This window comes from Hemibagrus wyckioides, linkage group LG01 (assembly GCF_019097595.1).
Source record: "Hemibagrus wyckioides isolate EC202008001 linkage group LG01, SWU_Hwy_1.0, whole genome shotgun sequence".
Lineage (NCBI taxonomy): Eukaryota > Metazoa > Chordata > Actinopteri > Siluriformes > Bagridae > Hemibagrus > Hemibagrus wyckioides.
The window spans coordinates 6,894,545-6,921,898 of record NC_080710.1 but is presented as its reverse complement, the minus strand read 5'-3'; the positions used below and the strand labels follow the sequence as shown (position 1 = coordinate 6,921,898).

The 27,354-nt window shown below is 39.5% G+C and overlaps 1 protein-coding gene, 3 non-coding genes and 1 pseudogene across 4 annotated transcripts; 1 reads left to right on the top strand and 4 right to left on the bottom strand.

Moving 5' to 3' along the window:
- Nucleotides 1-996: 996 nt before the first annotated feature.
- On the top strand, nt 997-6,183 carry tgif1 (TGFB-induced factor homeobox 1). Its single transcript, XM_058389209.1, has 3 exons — nt 997-1,293; nt 2,796-3,025; nt 4,622-6,183. Exons 1-3 carry the CDS (start codon nt 1,278-1,280, stop codon nt 5,114-5,116), a joined length of 741 nt encoding a protein of 246 aa, XP_058245192.1. The 5' UTR covers nt 997-1,277; the 3' UTR covers nt 5,117-6,183.
- An 18,962-nt stretch (nt 6,184-25,145) lies between these two features.
- On the bottom strand, nt 25,146-25,259 carry LOC131361781 (U5 spliceosomal RNA). Its single transcript, XR_009206080.1, has one exon. It is a non-coding gene; the product is annotated as a U5 spliceosomal RNA (small nuclear RNA).
- An 806-nt stretch (nt 25,260-26,065) lies between these two features.
- Nucleotides 26,066-26,180, bottom strand: LOC131361790 (U5 spliceosomal RNA). Its single transcript, XR_009206083.1, has one exon. It is a non-coding gene; the product is annotated as a U5 spliceosomal RNA (small nuclear RNA).
- Nucleotides 26,181-26,442: 262 nt separating this feature from the next.
- LOC131361777 (U2 spliceosomal RNA) lies at nt 26,443-26,598 on the bottom strand (annotated as a pseudogene).
- A 346-nt stretch (nt 26,599-26,944) lies between these two features.
- Nucleotides 26,945-27,059, bottom strand: LOC131361796 (U5 spliceosomal RNA). The gene has a single exon (XR_009206086.1). It is a non-coding gene; the product is annotated as a U5 spliceosomal RNA (small nuclear RNA).
- Nucleotides 27,060-27,354: the final 295 nt, after the last annotated feature.

Below are 27,354 nucleotides of genomic sequence, written 5' to 3'. Positions count from 1 at the left end.
AGCCTTGACTGACACAGGAGCACAAACAAAACAAGCAACATTCTATGTAACTGGTAAATGTAATTAAATTTAATCACAATGTTTTTTGTTTGTTTGTTTGTTTTTTGGGGTTTTTTTTTTTTGCAAATTCTTAGTTAGTTTCCAGTCTTTTTTCTTCTACAGCCGAAAACTGAATGTGCACTTCTTCTCTCTTTTTTTTGTTTTTTTTTTTAGCATTTTCGCAAGACAAATATGATTATAAATCTTTTTAGTTGCTCATTTACGTGCCAAAGGTTAGCTTAGTCCAAAACTTCAATAGACACGATTTCAAATGAATCAGTTCACAACACTGGAAGGCGCCGCATATTTCAAGCGAGAAAATCAAGTCAAAACAAGAGTACTGTGAAGGGGTGGGGCTTCCAGGAGGCTTGTTAGAGTCAGTCACTCTAGATTTATCCGTCCATTGGCTCATTTGACAATCGTATTTAGGGGAAAGAGACCGGTCTTTTGGCTTGTTTTGCGTTGTAGCAGGAATGTACTTACAAAGTGGGTTTGTTAAACAGCAGACTTTCAGCGCTACAAGACAAACTGTGTCTCAAATGGGACTCGTTTAATATTTTTTACATGATAGATTTCTTCAGCAGCCTATGCTTGGTTTGCTGGAGACCACTTGCGGGGATGAACACAAAAGCAGACCTCAAACAAACATTAATGATCAATTAATATACATAAAGTTTGCTTTTAAGAATAGATAAAAAAATTAATTCAAAAGTATTTGCCGTTGCTCCCGTTTCCTGTCGCAACAGCACTGATAAAAAATACCACCATCACTGCGTAGAAGTAAAAAGCTTTAACAACTTAATACGTTTGTCACAAAATCGTCAATTACATTTTACAAGTTTTTTTATTTCTCGCTTGTTTCTTTCTTACTTCATTTTCCGCGCGGATGAATGATTTCTCTCCGCTCGGTGGGCGGACCTTTGGACGGTTGAGTCACGCAGCTGTCAAAGATAGCTGTCACCCAGCTTCATGATCAAACACACACACACACACACACACACATACATACATACATACATACACACACAGGCTAGAGCAGAACCGAGGAACACATTGTTCCAGGTTCTTGACAAGGTGTCAGCTCTCTTACAACTGAATTACAACACTTACTCGACCGGGAACCGACCTCAGACATTACGGAATCTACACCTTTGAGGATTTAGTACGGAAAACCCACCACTTTAGGAATAATTTCGACAGCGCACCACGGCAGGACGTGAACAGGCATTTTTACGGATATGAAGACTAAAAAGGGTATGTTGTGTTTTTCATTCAAAATGAGCTGTAGCTTAAGATTTAAGTGTCAGTACGTAACATAGACTCATAATAAAAACTGTCCGATTGGCTTTTCTTCCCGGCGTCTTGTGTTCGCTATTGTTTCCTTTTCAGACAAAACAGCTCCGTTTTCTTTCACCATGTGCTGGCTCCCTGTCAAAACGATCCGCTTTCCAGGTTTGACTTTCCAGGCTAATGCATGTAATATTTAACATCCACCTCGGTAAAGAAATTATTGTGCGTCGACCTAATAAGTTTTGCTGACACGCGTTCTCTGAGTCGCACTTCTTACATAGTTTCTTATTTGTTTTTTTCTGAGGGATTTGGGGGAAAGTTAATAAATAATGTGTATAGCAGAAGACCTACTTCGGTATAAAAGTGTTTGATGAGAGCTGTAAGCGTGATACGATTTTAGTTTATTCCGAAATCCTTTGTTGAGTGTAGTTTGGTTGCCTCAGGGTACGCTTTCGCGTGTCCGACCTCGTGTTACTCACACACAATAGAGACGTTCGTCTTCTCGGTTTTAATGTAATATTTGCACCATTTTCAACGAAAACATGTCGAACTACAGAAGTAGAACAATTTTGATGTCCCTCTTTAAAAATAGTGTGTGTTTGTGTTTGTGTGTGTGGGGAGGGGGGGTGAAATGAGTGTGTGAAGCCACATTCTTTTGTTCAACTGAGATTTGCAACAGGTCCTCCCTCCCCCTTCTGCAGAGTCTTAGTCAATTCACTACCAAAACGACTCTGCCATTTTCCCATAAACGCGCCAAAGACCAGGAAAATGGTTATACTTACTTATAGTATGTGGTATAATGTGTCTTGGTTCGCATATATAGAATTGCTGTTCCCATCAGTTTGCAGCTAGCCTTTAGTTTTCTTGAGACCAACATCAGCATTAATTTTTTTGTGTGAAATCAGCTTTTTTAATGGAACTTGTAACAATAATACTATATCAATTTCAAACAGTATTATGTGTTAATGACTTGACCAGTGTGTAATTAGCATATCTTCAGTGTGCAAGGGCTACAAAAGTTTTTGGCGGCATTGTTTAATTGCAGTCATTATAAGTTTGCCTCTATTTCCCATATTATAGGATATGATTGCATGCATATGGCAGATCAGCTGTACATACACATAAATATGCAGATATATAGCGCTTGGGTGTGTTTTAAGATGATTTTGGGGTTTGAGGGAGTGTGTACAAGGATTGGGGGAGGGGTTCTGGGAGGAAGGGGTGATGGCTAGTAGTCTTTTTTCCTACTAACACAAACCCTACCACACACTTAATCATAATTACTAATTGCTTATTTCATTGCATTATACAAAAATGTAGTTTTTCACTGCAAATTCTAAAGCAGCAGCATATACACTCCTTTTAAACCTGTGCAGCACAGCAAGTTGAACAGAATTTTAAGTTTCTCTTAACTAATAATTTATCATGAATTAATTGGTGGGACTTGTTTTCTTTGTGGTATGTAGGTATGCTGGCCACTTCTGGCAGTGAGACAGAAGATGAGGATAACATTGATGTCCCTCTGGATCTTTCTTCGTGTCGTGGATCTGCAGCCAAAAGAAAACGGAGAGGCAACCTGCCTAAAGAATCTGTACAGATTCTCAGAGATTGGCTTTATGAACACCGATATAATGCCTACCCTTCAGAACAGGAAAAGGCACTGCTCTCAAAAGAGACTCATCTTTCCACACTTCAGGTAAATAAATTTGTTTAGTCAGTGTGTAGCAGCCAGTCCACACAAAGTAAAAATCTTTGTCAAATGGTGTGTGGCAGACAGTCTCGCACAAAATAATAATCTCCAGTAAAGTTTAGTCTACACATTTCATTTTAATGAATGACCAAATTCAAAATTCAAATTCAAATTTTGTTTGTCACATACGAAATCATACACAGTACGACATGTAGTGAAATGCTTTTTACGACTGTCTTACATGAAAGAGGAAAGAGTAAAAAGAAAATGTGTGGACATGAAAAGATAGGGGATATAGTTAAGAAGTATAGGGAAAAATAGGGAGAAAAAAGTTAAAATGGTAAACTTGAAAATCAACTGTCAGATATGCATATGCAAATATATGTCTATGTATGTATATATAACAAATATAAAAGTGTAAAAATATAAAAGCAAAAACAAAATATATATATGTATATATATATATATATATATATATATATAGTATATGTATAGTATATGTGAAAAATAAAACAATATAAATAAATAAATAAATATATGTGTAGACTCTGTAATGTACAGAAGATACAGATATAGATAAATGTATGTAGATAAAATTATATGTAGATAAAATGGTCAACATTGAAATGGTGTTGCAAAAGAATATAGTATGTACAGTGTGCATATGTAAGATAAATATATTGTAGAACTGTATATAAGGCAAAATATATGTCCAGTTTAACAGGGAGTAAAGTGACAGTGCAGTGCACACACAAAGATGTACAGAGAAGATGTACAGTGAGTGTTATTGTGTGTACAGAGTAGTGCAGAGTACAAATTAGTGCAATATTAGCATGTGCAACAATCAGCTGAGGTAGAATATTATGTTATGTTATGTTAGAAATGCTTTCTACTTTTGACATGACTGCCAAGATTCAATTAAAAGTAAACTTAAAATAGAGCAGGACTAGAGTGTGTTCAGTATGTAGCAGAATTACAGCAGTTTCAGTGATGTTGATCAGTAATATGTTCATGCTTCACAGACTAGCAATAGTCTGTTTTTACTTAGCTCATGCTTGTGTGGGGAGGGGGTGGGGTTTTGAAATGATCAGTGGCATTACCATCTCCCCACATCCACCTCAATGAGATAGAGAGGGACTAGTAATTAGGAATTCCCCCACACTCAGACAGCTGTCTGCAAAACAATAGAGACTATAATATTACACACACACTTTAACAGAGGCTGCCTTCTCCATTGTAAACACAATGAGCCATGGTTGCATAATCATTTTGTTGTTGTTTTTTGGATAGAGGGTAAAAGTTAAGTTTAATAACTGTTGATTATAGACAACTTTATCAATATAAAAACTAAAAGGATCTATAAGGAAACAGCACACAATTAACTGTGTATGTTAACAAGATGATTTGATTGACTAAAGTGCCAGCTTAGCAATAATTACTGGAACTAAAACCAAGAAGTTGGAAATCTTTTTAAAATATTTGGAATACATAATTTTCAAGTCTCACCATTCTTAGCACATTTTGAATTTCCTGTTAGACATTAAACCGTAAATGACTGAAAACTTTCATCTACATAATCTAATGTAATGTGTGCTGTCTCAGGTGTGTAACTGGTTCATTAATGCCCGTCGAAGACTCCTGCCAGAGATGCTACGAAAGGATGGTAAAGACCCAAACCAGTTTACCATTTCACGCCGTGCCAGCAAGGCACCTGAGGGCATGACTGACAGCTCACACTCACCTAAACATGATAGCTGTGAGCCTGGCTCACCTGCTTGTCCAGACAGCGTGACTATTTCCACCAGTTACCCCAAAAAAACAGCATCACCCACAACACCACCTTCACCCACTCTGGCCCGTCCCTCTGTCATTTGCCATACTACCATCACGGCTACAGGTCCAAAGGTCGACGGGACCACAGACTTAGCAGTCTTCAGCTACCCATCAGGCACAGGACTGGGCACAGAATTCAACACCCCACCACCTACCCCTCCTGACCTGACAGCACAGGACTTCAGTGGCTTCCAGCTTCTTGTGGATGTGGCTTTGAAGAGAGCTGCTGAGTTGGAGCTTCAGGCTAAACGAGTGCTCGCTTAAATACCGGAAATGGATGGATAGGTAGAGAATAGATGTTTCATAAACATTAATTCCTGGCCCCAAACCCTTTTTGAAGTGTACATTGCAGGGAGACTGGGCATGTGACTTGGTGACAGAAAGTGTTGATGAATCGTAAAGTCCTAATCATTTCTATTTTTGCTAAATGTAAATCAAATCTGTTCAAATTTGGTATTACTATTCAGTTTAAGGGGCCATTGCAGTCCACACCTTTTTGTATTTCATTTGTGTATAGAAATATGTATATCTTTCTTTTTTGCACATGTGACCAAAAATATATACACAAAGACTTTGTAGATTTTGAGGAGAGAAACTTGTATCTTCTGTTATAGTTTTCCATTATATTTTTGCAAATATTTGGTTCTGTGATTCACCAACCCACCCCCTGAGCCCCGCCTCATTTGTAGAGAATGGTTCTCCAGTTTATTCTGTCCAATTTTTTTTTGCACAATATAGCAGATCATTTTTCAGCCACCCTGATTCTCTAATGTACTGTTATCACTACTGTTCCACCTTGATACATATAGAATTTTACTTGTTTTTTATTTTGTTTCTGTCATCTTTTTTTTTGAATAATGTGTTTAGTTTGTTGTTGTTGTTTTTTTCTTGAGGTATTTTCAGATGTAGCATAACTTTAATCTGGGATTCTCTCAGAACACTCAGTGTAGAAACAGCCAGTGAATGTGCCCCTCCTCTCAACATAAACACACATATACACTTAAATGTCTGTCTGCTTCACGCCACCCCCAAAAGCCCCAACCTGCACCTCCTCCACACATTTTGCACCCTAGCGAGCTTGAGGAATGAACACTACATAATTTGCATGTATGGAATGTGCCTTTATATTTTATTGTGTTAAGACATCACTACCCACAGAAAGAAGGAAAATGCTTTTACATCAACTAAATGGAGGAAGACAGAATTAATTCCAAAATTATGCATCATAGTCATAGACAAGGTGTCTAACTGTGAGTCCTCTTTTATTTTGTGCAATGTTTGTGGCAAATAGGGGTCACATGTTTAAATAAAGTTTTGTTTTCTACAAAGTGTTCTTGGGACTCTACCTTGCTGGAGTTGAAAAATTGTACAATCACTATTTTTCAATAAGGATGTTGTCTGAATTATTCCAAATAAAGAGGGTATGCACTCAGCTGGCTGTGGATGTATCCTACCCAGAGGAGAAGCTGCCTGGAGAAGGATGTGTTTAACAAGATTCTTGCAAGAACTGCATCAAGCATTTGTAATGCTTTTCCAGGTTTGTACTACAGCTTCTTTTGTGTGCTTTGGGGAGAATTTCTCCCTTCAGTCTCCTTTTTATTAGGTGAAATCCATGTTCAATTAGGGTAAGGTCTGGTGATTGACTTGGCCAGTCTAAAAGCTTCCAGTTTTTCCCATTATTAAATCCTTTGTTGTGTGTTTTGGGTCACTATCTTGCTGCCTGATGAAGTTCCTGCCAACTACACTACTCACAAAAAGTTAAGGATATTTGGCTTTTGGGTGAAATTTATGGAAAATGTAAAAAGTTCACGCTACAGTGATATTATATCATGAAAGTAGGGCATTTAAGTAGAAGCATGCAATGGTGATTTCCTCATCTCAAACAATTAATTGAAACAAAAGCCAACAACAGTGGTGGATATACCACAACAAAAAATGTCAATGTCTCAATAATTTGTCATGTGCCCTTGACCATCAATTACAGCTTGACAACGACGTCTCATGCTGTTCACAAGTCGACTTATTGTCTGCTGAGGCATGACATTCCACTTTTCTTGAAGGGCGGCCCTCAGGTCATTGAGCTTCTGGGGTGCAGGGTTACGAGCTTCTACACGGCGACTCAGCTGATCCCATAGGTTTTCTATGGGATTCAGGTCTGGTTGTGTGAACAATGGTAAACAACAGCTGGTGTTCAACCTGGAGCTCTTGACCATCAAATGTTTCCCATCCTACCTTCCTTTTGAATTAACTCAGTTGGCACCATAGTTGGTGGTAATTTACTCATAGTTGGCACCATTAATATTTCACCTCAGGCAGACATGGACACTGTTTTATTGAAGATACATGAGGCTCGCAATCCATATTAAACACAGCACTCTGTGTTCATTGTGGTAGGTTACTTTAACAGTGCCAACCCTAAAAGGTGCAGTTCCAAACTTTTACCAGCACATTACCTGCCCCACCAGAGGTGAGATGTCATGGGACCACTATGTTTTTGATGTATTCATTTTTCTATTGCAAATTGCCACCATATTTACCCAGTATGCCCTAGATGTTCTATTTCTACTTTATTGCATCTAATTTGTGTCTATTTCTTTTCCTTTACCTTATTTTTATTAAATCTCTACTGGTGAAAATTACATCAGGTAAACAACCGCACTTTTCTGTGTGAGGTCAGTAGAGGGTGTTAAGATGAAGTGATTCTGGGACCAAAGAGATTGGGACACAATCGATTGTGCATTAATGATAGCTGACACTTCCACCATCAGAGTTGTGAGGACTTTGTAATTCAGCTTTGGGTTTCCAGCTTGCACCAGTATGGATAGAGCATGATATGCGTATCATAAGTTTCCATACCTCACTCATATAAGATGAGTGGGGAGGGTTGAAAACCCACAGCCATCTCTGGCTCAGCAGATAATTGTTAACTCCAGGCCTGGAAGGATCCAATTTCAGCTCCTTGGATTCACCTAAAAAGTTTGTATCACAGTTTGTTTGGCAAAAAATCTGCACTATTGGCTTGCCCACCTCTGGACTGCCATGTGCAGACCTCCCACTGGCACAATCTTCAGAAGAGAATGCAAACAGAGGTTGGAGGCAATCTTGTAAAGCCAAATGTTGGAAAGGGAAAGCTTGCTCCAAACTCTCTGTAGGACATACACTGATCAGCCATAACATTATGACCACCTGCCCAATGTTATGTTGGTGCCTAAACAACCCTAATTCTTTGAGGCATGGACTTCACTAGATCCCAGAAGGTGTGCCATGGTATCTGGCACCAAGATGCTAGCAGCAGATCCTTTAAGTCCTGTAAGTTGCATGGATCGAATTTGTTTGTCCAGCACATCCCACAGAAGCTCAATTGGATTAAGATATGGGGAATTTGGATGCAACACCTCAAACTCCTTGTTGTGCTCATCAAACCATTCCTGAACCATTTTTGCTTTGTGGCATGGCTCATTATCCTGCTGAAAGAGGCCACAGTCATCAGGGAATACACTTTCCATGAAAGGGTGTACATGGTCTGCAACAATGCTAAGGTAGGTGGTATGTGTCAAAGTAACATCCACATGGATGGCAGGACCCAAGGTTTCCCAGCAGAACGATGACCCTGTCACGGGTTCACCACTGTTACTTGGATCACTTTTGACAAATACTGACCATTGCAGATTGCATTTTTGGAGATACTCTGATTCAGTGGTCTAGTCATCACAATTTGGTCCTTGTCAAACTCGGTCAAATCCTTACACCTTACACGCCCATTTTTCCTGCTTCTAACACATCAACTTTGAGGACAAAATGTTCACTTGCTGCCTAATATATCCCACCCACTAACTGGCTCAGTATGGAGACCCAGGGGACTGCTGTTGACTGCAAATTTAATCCTGTCATAATTTTTATTAGCAGTTTCAAAGCATTGCCTCACTCTTTAATTCGTTTTTAAAAAAGTATTTTACTATGATGCATATGATCAAGACACTGAATGGCAAAACACCTTTTGATGCTCAGACTATATTGCCAAAGATTTTGGGACACCCCTACAAATCATTGAATTCAGGTGTTCCAATCACTTCCATGGTCACGTGTATAAAATCCAGCACCTAGGCATGCAGACTGCTTCTACAAACATTTGTGAAAGAATAGGTCACCCTCAGGAGCTCAGTAAATTCAAGCATGGTACCATGTTAGGTTGCCACCTGTGCAATAAGTCCATTCGTGAATTTTCTTCACTACTAAATATTCCAAGGTCAACTGTTAGTGGGATTATAACAAAGTGAAAGCAATTGGGAACAACAGCAACTCAGCCACAAAGTGGTAGGCCACATAAAATCACATCGTCAGCCCATGCTAAGGTGCATAGTGTGCAGAAGTTGCCAAATTTCTGCAGACTCATTAGCTACAGAGCTCAAACTTTGTGTGGCCTTCAGATTAGCTCAAGAACAGTGCATAGAGAGCTTCATGGAATGGGTTTTTATGGCTGAGTCTGGGTTTGGCAGTTGTCAGGAGAACAGTATTTGCCTGACTGCATTGTGGCAAGTGTAAAGTTTGGTGGAGGGGGGATTATGGTGCAGGGTTGTTTTTCAGGGGCTGGGCTTGGCTCCTTAGTTCCAGTGAAAGAAATTCTTAATGCTTCAGCATATCGAGACATTTTGGACAATTTCATGCTCCCAACTTTGTGGGAACAGTTTTGGGATAACCCCTTCCAGTTCCTACATGACTGCGTACAAAGCAATATCCATAAAGAAATGGATGAGTTTGTGGAGGTTGTGGAGAAACTTTACTGACCTCAATCCAATAGAACACCTTTGGGATGAATAAGACTCAGAGACAGGTCTTCTCATCCAACATCAGTGCCTGGCCTCACAAATGTGCTTCCCTAAACCTTGTGGAAAGCCTTCCCAGAAGAGTTGAAGGAAAGGGCGGGCCAACTCCATGTTAAACCCTACAGATTAAGAATAGGATGAAGTTCATGTTCATGTAAAGGCAGATGTCCCAAAACTTTTGCCAATATAGTGTATCTTTGTGAAATGTTTAAAATGGTTACAATGTAAAAAATTTACTGTAGAATTTACATTTATTGGTCATGTAAAATTTTTGTTACTTGCTGTAAATGAATTACAGTATAATACTACAACACAATTTACAGTTAATTGATATATTTTTAAAAAAAAAGTCATATAAATTAGATTTGTAGTATACATTACATTAACTCTTTCTGCAGAATTATGGCATTTATGTGGAAACTACTGATACAATGTTCTCGCCCTAATATCTGTTTGCTGATTGACTCTTTTACAGTTCTGACTTTGGCAGACGGGGTGGCCTTCGATGCTCAAGCGCTCCCTCCAGAGGCCGACAGGGCAGCCTACACCACAGAGCTCTAACGTTCCATGATGGCCGCTGGTTCTGCATTCAGTATAAAGATCTCTTCAGAGGACAATGGGATAGCCTTAAATGCTGAGCTCCATGCCCTGTTCCAAAATGAAGACACCACATGGCATTCCTTGAGTGCACATGGTATTCCTTGACCTTAAGAAGGTATTTGACCGAGTCCCTCATGAGCTCATCTGGCAACTCCTTTACGAGAACTTCACAAGCATCAGGTGCCTAGCAGGAATTTTGCCACCCTTTAACATCACTGTCAGCATCCACCAAGCTTAGGCCGACCTGCAAGCACCCCATTCCCGGAAGCTCTTTTATGCAGACAATATCACACTGCTACAGGAAGACACTAGGAAAGAGTCACCTCAATAAAAAATTGGAAAAAATGTTGTGACACATAAAAGACATCAAAATAACCCCCACAACACAATTTTGTAATAAAAAAGCACTGTATATAAATGCTCCACTATCATCTTTTTGGTCAAAACTAACACCTCTATGAGACATCTAATACCTCTTATGGTATCTGTATAAATGAGACTTGCTTTTGTAAATAAATGGGGACAGCTAGGTACACCAAGGTTCTATACAGGTTGAAGGAGCAGTTTTATAAGTAAATTTCATTTCATAAGCTGAGTAAAACCTAGAATGTTATTGCTTTCATACTGACACAATTTACAATGATACACTTCTCATTTTGATTTAGGATTTGATATAGTAAGAGAACTTTAACTAGCATATAGTGTGGAAGAGCAGATGGAGTGTTTCAATAGAGGTTTTTTGGGTTGAAAGATAAGGAAAAAGGATGAAATGATGGGGACTTGAAACTGAGGTTCAGAGGATGTTGTGCAACTCACTTTTTGTAACCAGCGCTGATTGCAATAAACCTTGTATCTGTATTTATCTAATGTGTATAATTTGTTTTCTTTACTTTCAATCTTGCTTGCCTGGGCTAGTCAGGTCAAGGATTTCAATCTGCCAGAGATTACCAGACTGTTCCCCTGTCCTGTGACAATAGTACTGTAGTACTGTATTAGTAATACTTTGGTCAGTTTGAGGCACTTAACCAGCAATAAAAGCCAAGCCACTTCACTGACCAGATGCTATGATTCAGCTGACATTCAGTGTGGACCCTGAGGAAAATGATTCCACAAAAAGTCGCAGTTTCTGATAAAATACTTGTTCAGATGCTGTTCTTCGATTTTAGTCAGTGTTTTTGGCCAGTGTTCCATGAGGCTGCTGTTTAAAACAATAATCCCCAAGCATCTATCTAAACCTTTTGCAATTGGAGAGCACAGGCTCTCCACAGGGATGTGTCTCAAGTACTTTACTATTCACTCCGATGACACACGACTGTTGTACAAGGTTTAGTACAAACCACATCATAAAGTATCCAGATGACATGACATGACAGTGATGGGTCTCATCCAGGACTCTGAGGAGAAGGCATACAGAGAGGAGGTGGAACTTTTTAGAAACTGGTGTAACAGTCTGATCCTGAATGTTGAAAAAACTAAGGAAATACTGATATACTGAAATACTAAGGAAATATCCCATATATACCCCCATCTACATCAGTGTCACTGCTGTAGAGATTGTTCAACACGCAATGTTCCTGGGGTTCATGTTCCTGGGGTTCAAGATTTAACCCAATCTCTGCATGCTTCCTCTCTTGTCAAAAAGGCACACCAATGACTACATTTCTTGTGGTTGAAGAGGGTGTATCTGAGTCTATCTATACTTTCTATACAGGCACCATAGACAGTGTTCAACCAGTGGTATCCCTCTCTGGTATGAGTGCTGTAATGCTTTGGATAAAAAGGCTTTGGAGAGAGTGGTGAGGGCGGCTAAAAGAATTACTGGGGACACACTGCCACCTATGGTGCTCCGGGTCCAAAGATGTTGCTTTTCGAAAGCCACCAGCAGCATCTGAGACTCCACTCACCCCTGTCACTACTTGTTTTCTCTCCTGCCTTCTGGCAGAAGATATCACAGCTTGCGGAGCCATACTGTCAGGCTTAGCAAGAGTTTCCACCCAAGTGCCATTAGGTTATTGAATGAAGTAAACCACTTCTGATTAAGGGTGATAATCAGTAGACTAAATGTGTAATGACTTACATTCTTGATTAATCACTCTGATTTTCGCTTGTGTAATTTGTTTGAGTTGTGCTGTTAATTGATCTGAAGTACAATATTTATTTATGGTATCTAGGTTATGTATTGTATTTCTCCTAGAGTTATTTGTTACTGTTTTTTTATGCCTTTTTATTGTGATTCAGATGCTTTGCAATTTCATTCTTCTTTGCATCTTCTGGTGTACATTTCTGCAAATTGAATTGAATTGAATTGAACTAAATTTAACTGAACTGATACAGGCCTTTGGCACACTTTTTCTTACAGAGGAAAAAGACACAGAGGAACACTTTCTGCTTCACTTGATACCTCTTGTTAATACAAGAGAAAAATAATTTGAATTCTTTTTGAAGGTCTTTTTATTGGTTACATACACGAGTCACATAATGATGAACATTACAGAATCCCATTTTGGTTTTACATGAAAAAGGAGTAAAGTAAAATAATAAAAACAATAATAATAATAACAACAATAACAATAATCTGACAATTTAAAAAAAAATTAAGAGAACAAACAAGCAAACCCCCAAGGGTCCTGGCCCATTTCAATTGACAAATATAAGACACTCTCACATTTTAAGTTTTACAATAGAAAAGTAAACCTAGGCCTGTGAAATATAAAAATAAATGGTTGAAATTTATGGCAGTATTACCTCTTATTGTATATTTAATTTTCTCAAACTTAAGGAAAAACGCTGTATCTTTTAGCCACTGTGAGTGAGAAGGTGGGATAGAGGACTTCCACTGAAGGAGAAGGCAACATTGTCTGGCCAACATTGATTTGAATTTTTTCCAGTGATTACTACAGATTACCAACCTATCAGATACAAACCAAACTGGGGAACGTTTTACCAAAAAAATGGTTCTATGTAGAACCCTTGGAGAGCAAAGAACCTTTTTTATTAAAATTATAATTCATGTTTTATGACTGAAACGTAAACAAAAGTTTACACAATAATTATAGGCCTACACAACACATTCACAAAGCTTTTGAGTCAAGACCCAGGAGAATGATTGCTGTAGTCAAAAACAAGAGAGTCAACAAATAATGTCAAAACAATGTATGATTTGATCTTTTTATGCAAGTTTGTACATTATGCAACTTATATTTCGTAATATATTATAGTTTGATTTTTGACAAATCATTTTGTGAAATAAATAAACTAACCAGGTGTTTTCTTTATTTTATTCTGTACCATATTGTGATGGTTTAATCTAACTCGAAGGGGGCATTAAAAACAAATAATCATAAAAATACCCTCTGGTGGCGTAGATGTGTTGCATCGCCCCTGAAATTCCTATTGGTGGATTGGCGAAGATGACCCTCACTACAGTGACAGTTAATTTTTTCAAACTGAGGAGTCTGCGAATTTCTGCCCGTTCATACCCTCAGGTAAGTTAAGTTTTTACATTATTTAAATCATATTATTGAAATATTTTGTATGATCAGTTAATATTTCTATTTGTTAGAGTAGCTTTTGTGTTAAATCGCAAAATGGGTAGCAAAATGGGTAATGAAGCAAGCAGAAGCAAAATGGAAGCAAAAGAAGCAAAACGGGTAATGTTTACCTCAGTTAAAAATTCTGCTGTGTAGCTAAATGGGCTTCATGAGCCATCGGTTCAGAAAGTTAAGTTAAATTGATTTTGCCCCGATTTTTAAATGAATTAAGATAGTTTTCCTTTATTCCCTTGTCATTGTTAATTAAATTGTCAATAACAATAAGACAGCTTGAACTTTCTGTCTCGGAAATACATCACTATATGTTAGTCATTTGCAACCTCCAGTTCATGCTCACTTTAAGGAACTTGTTTGGCTGAAAGTGTGTAATTTGGGTATATGCACCTGAAGTAAACAAATGTTTTGTATTTAAGATGATGAATGAAATGACAATGAGGTTTGGAACAGACTTGGCAAAGAACATGGAAACATCTCTAAATGAAATTGTCCCAAACATCATCAGGAGTGCAAATGGAGGAAGTAAAAAAACTCTATGCCAATCTCATTGGGGCAGCAAAGGAAACCACAGAAGGTAACTACACCATATATTTTCGCCAATCAAAACTATCTGTTCCATGCCCAGTTTAAAGTTGCATTGTCCACATTGTCAATGTAAAGGTTGTAGCCTATGAAATATATGAGTGAGAACATGTATTAAAATAATGTTAGTATTAACAGAATAGTTTACCCAAAAATGAAAATTCTGTCATCATTTACTTACCTCGTCATTTCAAATCTGTATGACTTTATTCTTCAGAACACAAAAGAAGATATTTTGGAGAAGGATGGTAACCAAACAACAGTGGCTCCCCTTTGACCTGCACTGGCTTTGTGTTTATACAGTAGAAGTCAAAATATATTTTTTTGTGTGTTATACTGAAAAAAGAAAGCCATGTAGGTTTGAAATGACGAGATAGTGAGTGAATAATGACAGAGTTTTCATTTTTGGGTAAACTATCTCTTTAACTGATTTCTGTCCATAATGTACAATAATTTGTATCTGTTTGTAGGTCTTGTTAGGAATGCTGCACTCATTTTATTGCCAGCACTATTTAAAGAAAACGCCAGCTTCCTCTACTGTGTAGATAGTATAGAATCTTCTGTAGTTTCATTAACATTTGAGGCACTTGAATTAAAGCAACTGTTCATGCAAATATAAAAATATTACTCAGTTTAGCCTTATGCCACGTTTTTAACAATAATTTTCAAAGAAATTTACCATATAATTTACTCACTCTCTTCCCACAAGCTTTGCAATGTCATTGAATAGCACCCCAATTTTTGAAACTCCAATAAGTGCAACTCCAGGGGTTAATACTTGTCTTCTTAAGCAAAATGGTACGTTAGTAAGAGAAAAAGATTAATATTTACCAAGATAGGTTGCTATAATTAGACTATGTATAGATAAGTGCATGCAATGGTCATTGGTGGCTCAGTGGTAGGGTTCTTGCCTGCCATGCAGAAGGTCTGGGTTCAGACCCCAGCTACTGGATGCAGTGCTGATCCCAAGTCTGGTTAAAAATGGGTGGGTTGTATCAGAAAGGGCATCCGGTGTAAAACCTATTACTTGTATGAACCAGCCGGTCCACTGTGGTGACCCCTCACACACATAGGGAGCAGCCGAAAGATCAACAAGAAGTTATGAATTTTTGCACTTTAATGTAAACAATCATATTTAATAGTTCACCTCAAACATGTGAAAAAAGCAAAACCACTTTCCCTTGCTTGAAGTGCCTTGAGACTTTTTGCATTTTCAGTGCCAGAGAAGCACAATGCAAGGAGCATGCTGCGCTGTGATAGGAAAGCCTGTTAGATGAAAAATGATCAAAGTTGACTTTTGATGGAAAAATCACTTTTTCAATGTTTGTTATGAATTTTTTTTTACTTTAACAGGGCACTGGTGGCTCAGTGGTAGGTAAAAAAATGAACCCCAGCCTACCATGTGGAAGGCCGGGGTTCATGTCCCAGCCAGTGCCCAAACCCCAGCCACTGGATGCAGTGCTTGTCCCAAGCCCAGTTAAAAATGGGAGGGTTGCGTCAGAAAGGGCATCCGGCATAAAACCTGTGCCAATACACACTACATCTTTGTCTCTGTCACTGTCGGCACCCTCTCTCAGGGAGGGGGAGGAACTGGGTGTAGGCGCTTGGCTGACGTTAGCTGTGCTGCTGTCTGGCTGGCTAACAGCACTGATGTAGCATTGTGAGGTCATTTGTAATTCTGAAAACAAATTTTTGTTTGAGTAGTTGGCTTCATCTTTCTTATTAATTGAAAGAATTAATAAAATAATAAATAAATATAATATTAAGAAATAATTGAAATAGCGTTGAACATTGCTAAAATGCAGTGGTGGGCTGTCAGGGCCAGCAAGGCCTTCTCTGCTGGCCTAAACAGCAGCAATCTGAATCACTGACTTGCATTTTAATATATTTAATATATCTTTCCATGAATGTGTATTAAATTATTCCCAATAGTCTATTCTCTACATAGCTTTTCTCTTGGTTGCGCTGCATCCAGAGGTGTATATCTATCCATCCATCCATTGTCTATACCCGCTTTATTTCTAATTAGGGTCATGGGGGTCTGCTGGATTCTATCCCAGTACACATTGGGTGAAAGGCAGGGGTACACCCTGGATAGGTCACCAGTCCATCACAGGGCCAGGTGTATATTTATGATGAGTATTTATCCAATCGTATTTCAGCTAGTCGCTGACATCATGTGTTGCCAGGGTGAAAGAAATCTGCCATAAGGCCTTCAGAATCAGTTATTTGCAGTTGATCGACATGGTGTTTGGAGCCACACTGGGTTTGCAAATTTGAGTTGCCTAACCAAGGCAGCACTGAGACACCAAAGCACAGCCAGACACTTACAAGCAACCCTACTTCTGAAAATCTTTGGGGAAACCCGGGTGGATCTACAGCTCATTGAACAAGTGCTCAAGGAAACGGAGCTACACAATGAAAAGGTGAAGAAAAATAGGGAAATACTGAAAAGACTGTGTTACATTTTTGGGTAAACAGGAACTTTCATTTAGAGGACACAATGAAAGCGCTGCATCCATAAATATTCTTTATTCCATAAAGCTTCTTTCTTTTCTTGCTGAAAACAACACAGACTTACATTACCACCTGTCCACTAACAAAGTGTTTTGTGGGACTTCAGGCAAAATACAAAATGACCTGATTAATGCTATTGCTGAAGTGAAGGGAGAAGAGATAAAAAGGGAGATCAATTTGGCACCTTTTGTCGCTCTTATGGTAGACGAGACCACAGATGTGAGTAATGCAGCACAGCTTGCGCTGGTCCTGCATTATGTGACGGACACAGGTGTCAAGGAGCGGTTTGTCAGATTTGAGGACGTTACTAGTGGCAAGCGAGCCGATGACATTGCTGCTCTTATTGTCTGTTTCTTGGAGGAATATGAAAGTATAGATAAAACTGTGGCACAGTGTTTTGATGGCGCAGCTGTCATGTCATCTGGACTAAATGGGGTGCAGGCTAAAGTTAAGGAGAGAGCACCTATGGCCTTATACATACACTGCTATGCCCATTGCCTGAATTTAGTATTGACTCAAGGGGCCACAAAGCATAAAGAATGCAAGATCTTTTTTGCCCACCTAAATGGCCTTGCTGCATTTTTCTCCAGATCCCCTAGGCGCACGCAACTATTGGACATTTGCCAGCGGCGCCTTCCTCGTGTGGCACCAACGCGGTGGCAGTACACTTCGTGACTGGTCAGTGCAGTCTTTGAGAGTTGCACTAAAAGAGCTGTTTCACCACATACAGGAACATCATGATGAGTATGACGAGGACTCTGTGCATTGTGCTGATGGATTTAATGCGCGTCTGGATGATTTTCAGTTTTGCTTTTTGCTTCACGTGTTCAGTGGGATTTTCGAGCATTCAGATGTGCTTTTTGCAATACTGCAGAACAAAACATTGGATGTGCAATTCTGTATGGCAAGGGTGAAGGAGTTTTGTGACACCACTGAGCGAGAGAGGGGCTGATTTGATGAGATCTACGAAGCTCTAGAGATCTAATAATCAGTAGGCTAGCTTTGGAAAGTTTAATGCATTTTAGTTAATAAGCAAATAATATTTTAAATATTTGTAAGCAATTTAAATAACTTTCTGTACAGTCAACCTTTGAAAAACACTTTGTATTATATTTGAACGATAGACTGTAACTGAAAGTAATTTTTCATACTTTTGATTCTTAAAAATAGTTGGTAAGCTTTTTCAAGAACCCTTTATGCTTTTGGGTTTTCTTTTGCACTTTTTTAAATAAAATTGACTATTCCTTGTGTGGTGTGAAATAATGTAGCCTAATTTTTTTTTTACTTTGTTATTTAACGGTTGATTAGTATCTATTGCCATGGTATAGAGGTGGATTAATTCAGGAAGGACACCAGTGAAGGCTTAGGTGTGAAATGCACAGCCCACCACTGCTAAAATGACAGGCAGCGAATCAGGCAATGATTGACAGTGCTCTGATCCAATGGCGTTGGGCATTGTCAGATTGTCGGGGGTGGGGTGGTTGCTATCATCTATACATGAATGTAATTAAACATTTTAAATGTAAAATAATTAAAAGTTTTGCTGTTTCTGGGTTGGTGATATTTTCTTACTCAGTAATAAGTAACTTTTAATAATAAAGAACCCTTAAATGGTTCTAAAAAGAACCATCTAATTTGGATTTAAAGAACCATTTGGGGTTCTTTTTAATGAACCCATTAAAATGGTTCTATATAAAACCATTATGGGGTGCCATATATGAAGGGGGTGATAGAACCATCTCTGGTCCTAAATAGAACCATTTCTTTTAAGAGTATACTCTGGCACCTTGCATCTTTGCATTTTGTCACTGTTTTTCCATTCTTTTAATATTACATGTTTTTTTATTTTGATGTTTTGGCAAGGTTGTATATCAAGGGGCAGTGGTGGCTCAAGTGGTTAAGGCTCTGGGTCATTGACCGGAAGATCAGGGGTTCAAGCCCCAGCACCGCCAAGTTGCCACTGTTGGGTCCTTGAGCAAGGCCCTTAACCCTCTCTGCTCCAGGGGTGCCGTATCATGGCTGACCCTGCGCTCTGACCCCAACCTCCAAGGATGGGATATGCGAAGAAAGAATTTCACTGTGCTGTAATGTATATGTGACAAATAAAGGCTATTTCATTCATTTCAAGAATCAAGGTTGTATATCAAGAATCAAAAAAGTACTTTGAAAATTGAAATTTTGGAAAAGTATTTAGAGAGAGAGCGGAATGGTTGAATGGTCCAGCTGCTTGTGTATTTGGCAAGGGGTGATCATTAGCTATTTGTTTTAGCCTCTCTTTCACTCTTTCCTTCACACACACAGTGAAATTAAACAACGTTTCTCCAGGACCTGGTGCTACATAAACATACAACATAATGATCAAACACAATAACAACACAAAGCTAGGACCGAAAGTTCGTCCAAGCTGCATAAAGTGTAAGTGTGCAGCTAGGTGCAAACAAAGCAACGACAAGACAGTGCAAAAATAATAAATACAAAAAAAGACAACACAAAAACACAGGACACTTAGCACCGAAAAAAAGAAAAAGAATGTGCAATGAAATGTAATAAAATGAGATGACTTTGGGGTCTGACAACATGTATTGTGCAAAAATACAATATAGCAGCAGTTGAGATGCAAAATAGAAATAAACATAAATATAGCAGCAGATAAAAAACACAGGGGTTGAGGTAGTGCAATAAGTATCGAACAATATAAGTTATGTGTGTGAGTGTGTGTCCACACAGGTGAGAGAGAGAGACAGAGAGAGAGAGAGAGAGAGAGAGAGTGTGGGTGTGTGTATGTGTGTGTGAGGGACAGATAGTTATGTACAGTTCAGTCCAGAGTGTGTGTGTGTGTGTGTGAGAGAGAGAGAGTTTTGTACAGTTCAGTCCTGGGTGTTGAGGAGCCTGATGGCTTGAGGTATGTGGGGTCACCCACAATGCTGTTAACTTTGCGTATGCAGCGTGCAGTGTAAATGTCCTTGATAGAGGGGAGAGGGACTCCGATGATCTTCTCAGCTGTCCTCACTATCTGCTGAAGGGTCTTGCAATCCAAGACGGTGCAGTTCCCAAACCAGGCAGTAATGCAGCTGCTCAGAACACTCTCTATGGTCCCTCTGTAGAACACAGTCAGGATGGGGGAAGGGAGATGGGCTTTCCTCAACCTCCTCAGGAAGTAGAGGTGCTGCTGGGCTTTCTTGGTGATGGAGCTGGTGTTGAGTGACCAGGTGATGTTCTCTGCCAGATGAACACCAAGGAATTTGGTGCTCTTGACGATCTCCACAGAGGATCCGTCGATGGACAGTGGAGAATGGTCACTCTGTGCTCTCCTGACGTCAACAACCATCTCTTTAGTCTTGTCGACGTTCAGAGACAGGTTGTTGGCTCTACACCGTGCTGTTAGCTGCTGCATCTCCTCTCTGTAAGCTGACTCATCGTTCTTGCTGATGAGACCCACCACGGTCATGTCATCGGTGAACTTGACAATGTGGTTGGATCTGTGCATTGCTGCACAGTCGTGAGTCAGCAGAGTGAACAGCAGTGGACTGAGCACACAGCCCTGAGGAGCTCCAGTACTCAGCGTGGTGGTGCTGGAAATGCTGTTCCTGATCTGGACTGACTGACTGAGGACAAGGCTAGCCTGTTAGGGTGGGATGGTGTCCATTCCACTTGGCACGGTGCTGCTCTCATTTCTATAGCACATAGTCTCAGAACAGGTTTAGTTAATCAGAGCCAAGACCAGGGAGCATACTAACAGGCTAAACGCTCCATCTAGTAGCTAAGTCATCACCTGGTGTTCCCGGTCTGCAGTTGTCAGTAGCTATCAAAAGTGGTCCAAGGAAGGAACAGTGGTGAACTTGTGAGAGGGTCATGGGTGGCCAAGGCTTGGATGGATGCACGTGGAGAGTGAAGGCTGGCCCATGTGATCCAATCCAACAGACAAGCTAATTTGTTGCTCAAATTGCTGAAGAAGTTAATGCTGGTTCTGATAGAAATGTGTCAGAATACACAGTGCATCGCAGTTTTCTCAATCCAGTTGAACATCTGTGGAGATGCATGGAGGCCCCACCTTGCAACTTATAGGACTTGCTGCTAACATCTTGGTGCCAGACACCAAAGCATATCTTCAGGGATCTAGTGGAGTCCATGATGTGACCCATTATGGGCTGTTTTGGCAGCAAAAGAGGGACAAACACAATATTATAATATCATCATAATGTTATGGCTGATCGCTGTAATGTGTTTAACAGAAACATAAATTAAAACAAATGAGTATGTAGCATTAAATGAAGCTAGTCCACACAGATACAATTATATCATCCTCACTTAATTTCATATATAAGGCATAACTTGTCAGTGGGCCTTTCCAGGGTATTAGTCTTGGTTTTAACTAACCCACGTCTTACAAGTCCTTTTTTATCTGGGAACACTTTTACTATTCTTCCACAGACCCATGAATTTCTTGGAGACGAGTCATCAATTATCAAAACAACATCTCCAACTGAAAGGTTTTTTTCTCACTTAAGTCCATTTGTGACGCTCCTGGAGCAAAGGCAAATATTCATGTACCCACCGCTTTCAAAACAAGTCAGAAAGGTACTGAATTTGTTTCCATCTGCAACGAGCATATATGTCCTCTTTTTTGAAAAGTCCAGGAGGCAAGTTTGGTTGCCTTTTTATTAACAACAGATGATTGGGTGTTAAGGGTTCCAGATCTGTGGGATCAACTGTACCAATGGTAAGTGGTCGATCATTTTATTATTGCTTCCACTTCACACAGGAATGTATGCAAACTCTCATCAGTAAGTGTCTACTCCTTCAGTACAGATCTCAGAATCTTTCTTACTGATCTTATCTGTCTTTCCCATATTCCACCAAAATGAGACCCAGAAGGTGGGTTGAATATCCACGGTATTCCCTTTTGCATGAGAATGGTCTCAATTTTCAACTGATTCCATTGTTGAATGGCTTGCTGTAGTTCAATCTCAGCACCTATAAAGTTAGTACCATTGTCACTTCTCATGATAGACACCTGACCTCTCCTGCTCACAAAGTGTCGGATTTGGCATTCAAACAGGAGTCTGTGTCCAATGTCTCTGCAACTTCAATATGCACAGCTCTTGTTGTCAAACAAGTAAACAATACACCATATCTTTTAACGTTGCTCCGACCTTGTTTAACTTCAAACGGTCCAAAATAATCTAGCCCTACAGCTGTAAAGGGTGGTTGATCTGGTACCACTCTGTCCTGCGGCAGTTCAGACATCTTTTGTTCACCAGCCTTTGCTCTGATCTTTCTACATGTCACACACCTAGAGAGAAACTTCCTCACAATGGAATTTGCAGATGGAATCCAGAATTTTCTCAGACCACATACTCTCTGGTTCTTTAAGAAAGGAAAGTCCATGGATCCAGTTTGTGGTCTTCATGAACTTTTCACATGAAAGACCTCTGGATGCACAATCAGCGTGATTTTGTGAGGTAGTGACATACCTCCACTGCTGTGGCTTGGTTGACTCTCTTATTCTTATTGTATGACGCTCTATTCGCAACAAAAGTTTTGAACTGAAGTCTTTCACTGTCAGTATATCTCAGTACAGTTGTACTGTCAGTCCAGAATACATATTTAAGTAATTCTAGTTCCATTTCACTATTCAGCATCTTGTCGGTGTTCACAGCAACCACTGCTGCAGTCAGCTCCATACGTGGAATGGTGGTCTGCTTCAGTGGTGCTACATGAGACTTCCCCATCATTTAAGCACAAGGTCCATTGGTAAATCCATCAGCATTTACCAATCTGAGCTATGAGACAACTCCATACCTGCTTCACCTGCATCTGAGAAGTGATGAAGTTGTGCTGTTGCTGTACCCCAAAGTCAATTGGTTTTATGCATCTTGCTACACTGAACTCACTCAAATGATGCAACAACAGATTGTTGCATCAAGGTTTTCTATTCTTTTGCGAACTGTGCAGGAATGTCATTGTCCTACGCCGGTCTTTCTTTGCACAACTGCTGCATTATATAATCTTTGCTGGTAGTATAACTGGTGCAAGAAAACCCAAGGTGACATAGATAGAACTTGTAAATGACAGGATTCCTCTTCGTGTAACAGGTTGCTCTTTCAAACTGATCTTGAAATTCATTCAAAGTCCATCCAAGAGCAGTCCTTACTGCATATGGCCCATTGTGCTTACTGTTTATTACTTTCCATGGTTCTAGAAGCTTGTATTCCTTGTTGCCTATGAGGATTTCAACTTCAGTATCTAAGTGAGGCAATTTCACTTCACTGACATAAGGCCACTTATCAATGTCGTGTTGTCGTGGAATGTTTTTCCTTGACACTGGAATACTCTTTTGGGTAAACACTTTTGAAAGCTCAACAGAAGTTGTTTTCTTCCAGTCCACTGATCTCCAAATCAACTTTCTACTTGTGTCCTAGATTACATGGTGCTCAGCATCATGTCACCTTTCTACCTTGATCTGCAGAGCTGCCTGGGTCCAGAAATGCATACACTTCCACTGCCTTATCACTCTTCTTGGACTTTATTCTAACAGGTACTATGGCAAGAATACAGTTGTCTCTGGCCCCAGTACATGCACTTGTTTCATGATTCATTGTGGCAGGTAAAGTATTAACTGTTTCAGTTTTGTCAACTTTTACTGTTGCTTTCTCATGAGCTTTGAATTGTGTGGCCATGTGTAACATGCTCGGATGTCTCTTTGCACACAAGTGACAAGTGACTCTTCTTGTACAGACTCTGCTAACGTGTCCTTTCACTAGGCACCCAAAGCGAAATCTGTTCTTTCTCAAAAAGTCCTTATATGGCTTGTCCTTATATTGCTTAGCGCTGAACTGGTAACATTGTTCCAAGGTATGGCTTTTCTCACAATATGCACAAGGTTTAGTGAAAGCACTGATAACTGATCCACCATGAATTGTCGTAGTCAAATCCTTTTGATTACCACCAACATGCTCCACATCAGTTACAAATCTGCTGCCTTTTTTACTTCCTTTTTCTGCTTGGTTCATTGAAGAGACTTGTTAGATTTTTTCTTATCACCAACAAAGCATCCAAATATCCAAAGAGTGGATTTGATATTACCTTTGCTTGTCGGTCAACAAAGTCCACTAGCTGAATAAACTTGGCTTCTCTCAGACTGTGCTCCTCATACTCATAAGCATGGGCTCTCCGTCTTCCACGCTATTTGTAGGGCAGCTTTGAGATAATAATCCTCAGTAAGTATATCATCATATTTGTTCAGTATGCCTTGAGATTAGAACCTGAAGGGTAAAATAATGTACATTCTTGGTGAGATCCAGAAAATAGTTCCACCATTGCCTCATTGAAGAGGGGGAGGTACACAGGAATGTGAAATGTTTTATGACACACTTCCCAAACCCCCCCTAAGTCCCCAACATTTCTGTTTTGGCTTAAAGATATAACTTCATCACACTCAATAATTATAACTTTGCCTGCCACATTACACATTAAAATGCAAAAATTATTAAGCAACAAGGGAATAGTGATAAAAAAAATATGTGAATTTTGATATGAAATTTGATTTATTACATTAAAGTGCAAAAAATCATAAGGAACATGGAAATTCCATGACAATTCACTTAACATAGTCAACTTTCATCATTTTTCATCGAACTGGCTCGTTTCCTGCCTCAGCGCACTGTGCTCTCTGCATTGTGCTTCTCTGGCGCTGAAAATGCGATTCCACAAGTCTCAGCGCTCTACAAGCAAGGGAAAGACCGTTGCATGTTGCAGCTGAATGGGGCAGTTTTCTTTGACTTTTTCACATTTGGAGTCAACTATGATATGAAAGGTGATTGATTACATTAAAATACCAAAATTCATAAGAAATATAGGAAAGTGATAAAAATATGAATTTTGGTATTTTTAGTCTTCTCAAGGCCGGACTAAGGATTGTAACGTGAACCCAAACCAAGGCCAAAAAGCCAGACCAGTGAACACAATAGATCCTAGCTAAAAAGCCTGAGAAGCGATCCTACACGAACCCCATTACATCTATTCTCCTTCTCAAACCCAGTCAAAGCCCAAAACCAGACCAGAGAACACTTGATCTTAGCTAATAGGCCAAGAAGCAATAAACTTTTATCTCCTCTGCTTAACGGACAGCCTCAGGCCACACCTATACAGGCATGCATAAACTCACATAACCAAATAAGACCCAACTTCTGGAAAATACCCATTTAACATTGAAGCATAGACAGCTTTGCCAGAACAAAGCTCACAAAAACGCATCAAACTCATCAATGCTCCTCTCCACAGAAATCTTTAATAAAAGGTGAAAGATTTATGCACGACTTAAGAGAAACCAAGGATATATATATATATATATATATATATATATTAAAAAAAAAAAAAAAAAAAAAAAAAAGCACCAGGAAACCCTTGTCGGAGAAACACTATGCTCAATGAGGGTAAGGCCGGCCCCTTGGGTGGGTTGAGTGGAGAAAGGGAGGGGGAAAGGTTGACGAGCAACAACTGACAGTAGTGAGCAGAAGGAGGTGAAAATAGGCTAGGGAACAGGGCGGTTTGAACACAGATATAATTTGGTAAATAAATGAGTACGTAAATAAGTCAGTAAATCAGTAATTCAGTCATATTTTCTCCTTCATTTTACATCAGAAAATGGTGCACCAAGCCTAGAAACACTGCAATACCAGGTGTAGCAAGCACATTTTTTGGCTCCCAGCTCTAAAAATCTGTTTAATATATAGGACGTATCAGATATTGAACTGATAAGAACAGATTTCTTTTTCAATCCAAATCCTACACATATCCATACCTAACCATTCGCCTTCTCAAGGCCAGACTAAGGATTGTAACGTGAACCCAGACCAAGGCCAAAAAGCCAGACCAGCGAACACAATAGATCCTAGCTAAAAAGCCTGAGAAGCGATCCTACACAAACCCCATTCCATCTATTCTCCTTCTTAAACCCAGTCAAAACCCAAAACCAGACCAGAGAACACTTAATCTTAGCCAAAAGGCCAAGAAGCAATAAACTTTTATCTCCTCTGCTTAACGGACAGCCTCAGGCCACACTTATACAGGCATGCATAAAGTCACATAAGCAAATAAGACCCAACTCATGGAAACTACCCATTTAACGTTGAAGCATACACAGCTTTGCCAGAGCAAAGCTCACAAAAATACATCAAACTCATTGATGTTCCTCTCCACAGAAATATTTAATAAAAGGTGAAAGATTTATGCATGACTTAAGAGAAACCAGCACTATAAAGAAAAAAGCCGAGCACGAAAAGGAAACCCTTGTCGGAGAAACACAATACTCAATGAGGGTAAGGCCGGCCCCTTGGGTTGGTTGAGTGGAGAAAGGGTGGGGAAAGGTTGCCGTGAAACAACTGACAGTAGTGAGCAGAAGGAGGCGAAGATAGGCTAGGGAACAGGGCGGGTTGAACGCAGACATAATTTGGTAAGTAAGTAAGTATGTAATTAAGTCTGTAAATCAGTAATTTGTTCTCCATTATTTTATATCAGAAAACGGTACACCAAGCCTGGAAGTACTGCAATACCAGACCGATCCGTAGCAAGCCCCTTTTCAGGCTCCCAGCTCTAAAAATCTGCTTACTATAGAGAACGTATCAGATATTAAACTGATAAGAACAGATTTTTATTTTTTCAATCCAAATCCTACCCATATCCATACCTAACCATTCACTTTCTCAAGGCCAGACTAAGGATTGTAATGTGAACCCAGACCAAGGCCAAAAAGCCAGACCAGTGAAGACAATAGATCCTAGCTAAAAAGCCTGAGAAGCGATCCTACACAAACCCCATTCCATCTATTCTCCTTCTCAAACCAAGTCAAAGCCCAAAACCAGACCAGAGAACACTTGAACAAAAGGCCAAGAAGCAATAAACTTTTAACTCCTCTGCTTAACAGACAGCCTCAGGCCACACCTATACAAGCATGCATAAAGTCATATAAGCAAATAAGACCAAACTCCTGGAAACTACCTATTTAGCATTGAAGCATACACAGCTTTACCAAAGCAAATCTCATAAAAATACATCAAACACATTGATGTTCCTCTCCACAGAAATCTTTAGTAAAATATGAAAGATTTATATGTGACTTAAGAGAAATCAGAGCTATAAAGAAAAAAAAACAAGCAAGCAGTACCAGGAAACCCTTGTCGGGGAAACACAATGCTTGATCAGGGTAAGGCCGGCCCCTTTTTTTTTTCTTCTTTTTTTTTATATCCTTTCCGTCACACTTGTCTTCTCAAAGCCAGACTAAGAAGTGCAATGTGAATACAGTCACAGCCCAAAGCCAGACCAGAGAACACTTGATCTTAGCCAAAAGGCTGAGAAGCAATAAACTTTTACGTCTTCTGCTTAACGGACAGCCCCAGGCCACATCTATACAGGCATGCATGAAGTCACATAA

What these genes read in the sequence shown, in the direction of transcription:
- tgif1 (XM_058389209.1), top strand. An exon ending in CTCATCTTTCCACACTTCAG is followed by an intron (nt 3,026 to 4,621) that starts GTAAATAAATTT and finishes GTGCTGTCTCAG; the next exon opens with GTGTGTAACTGGTTCATTAA.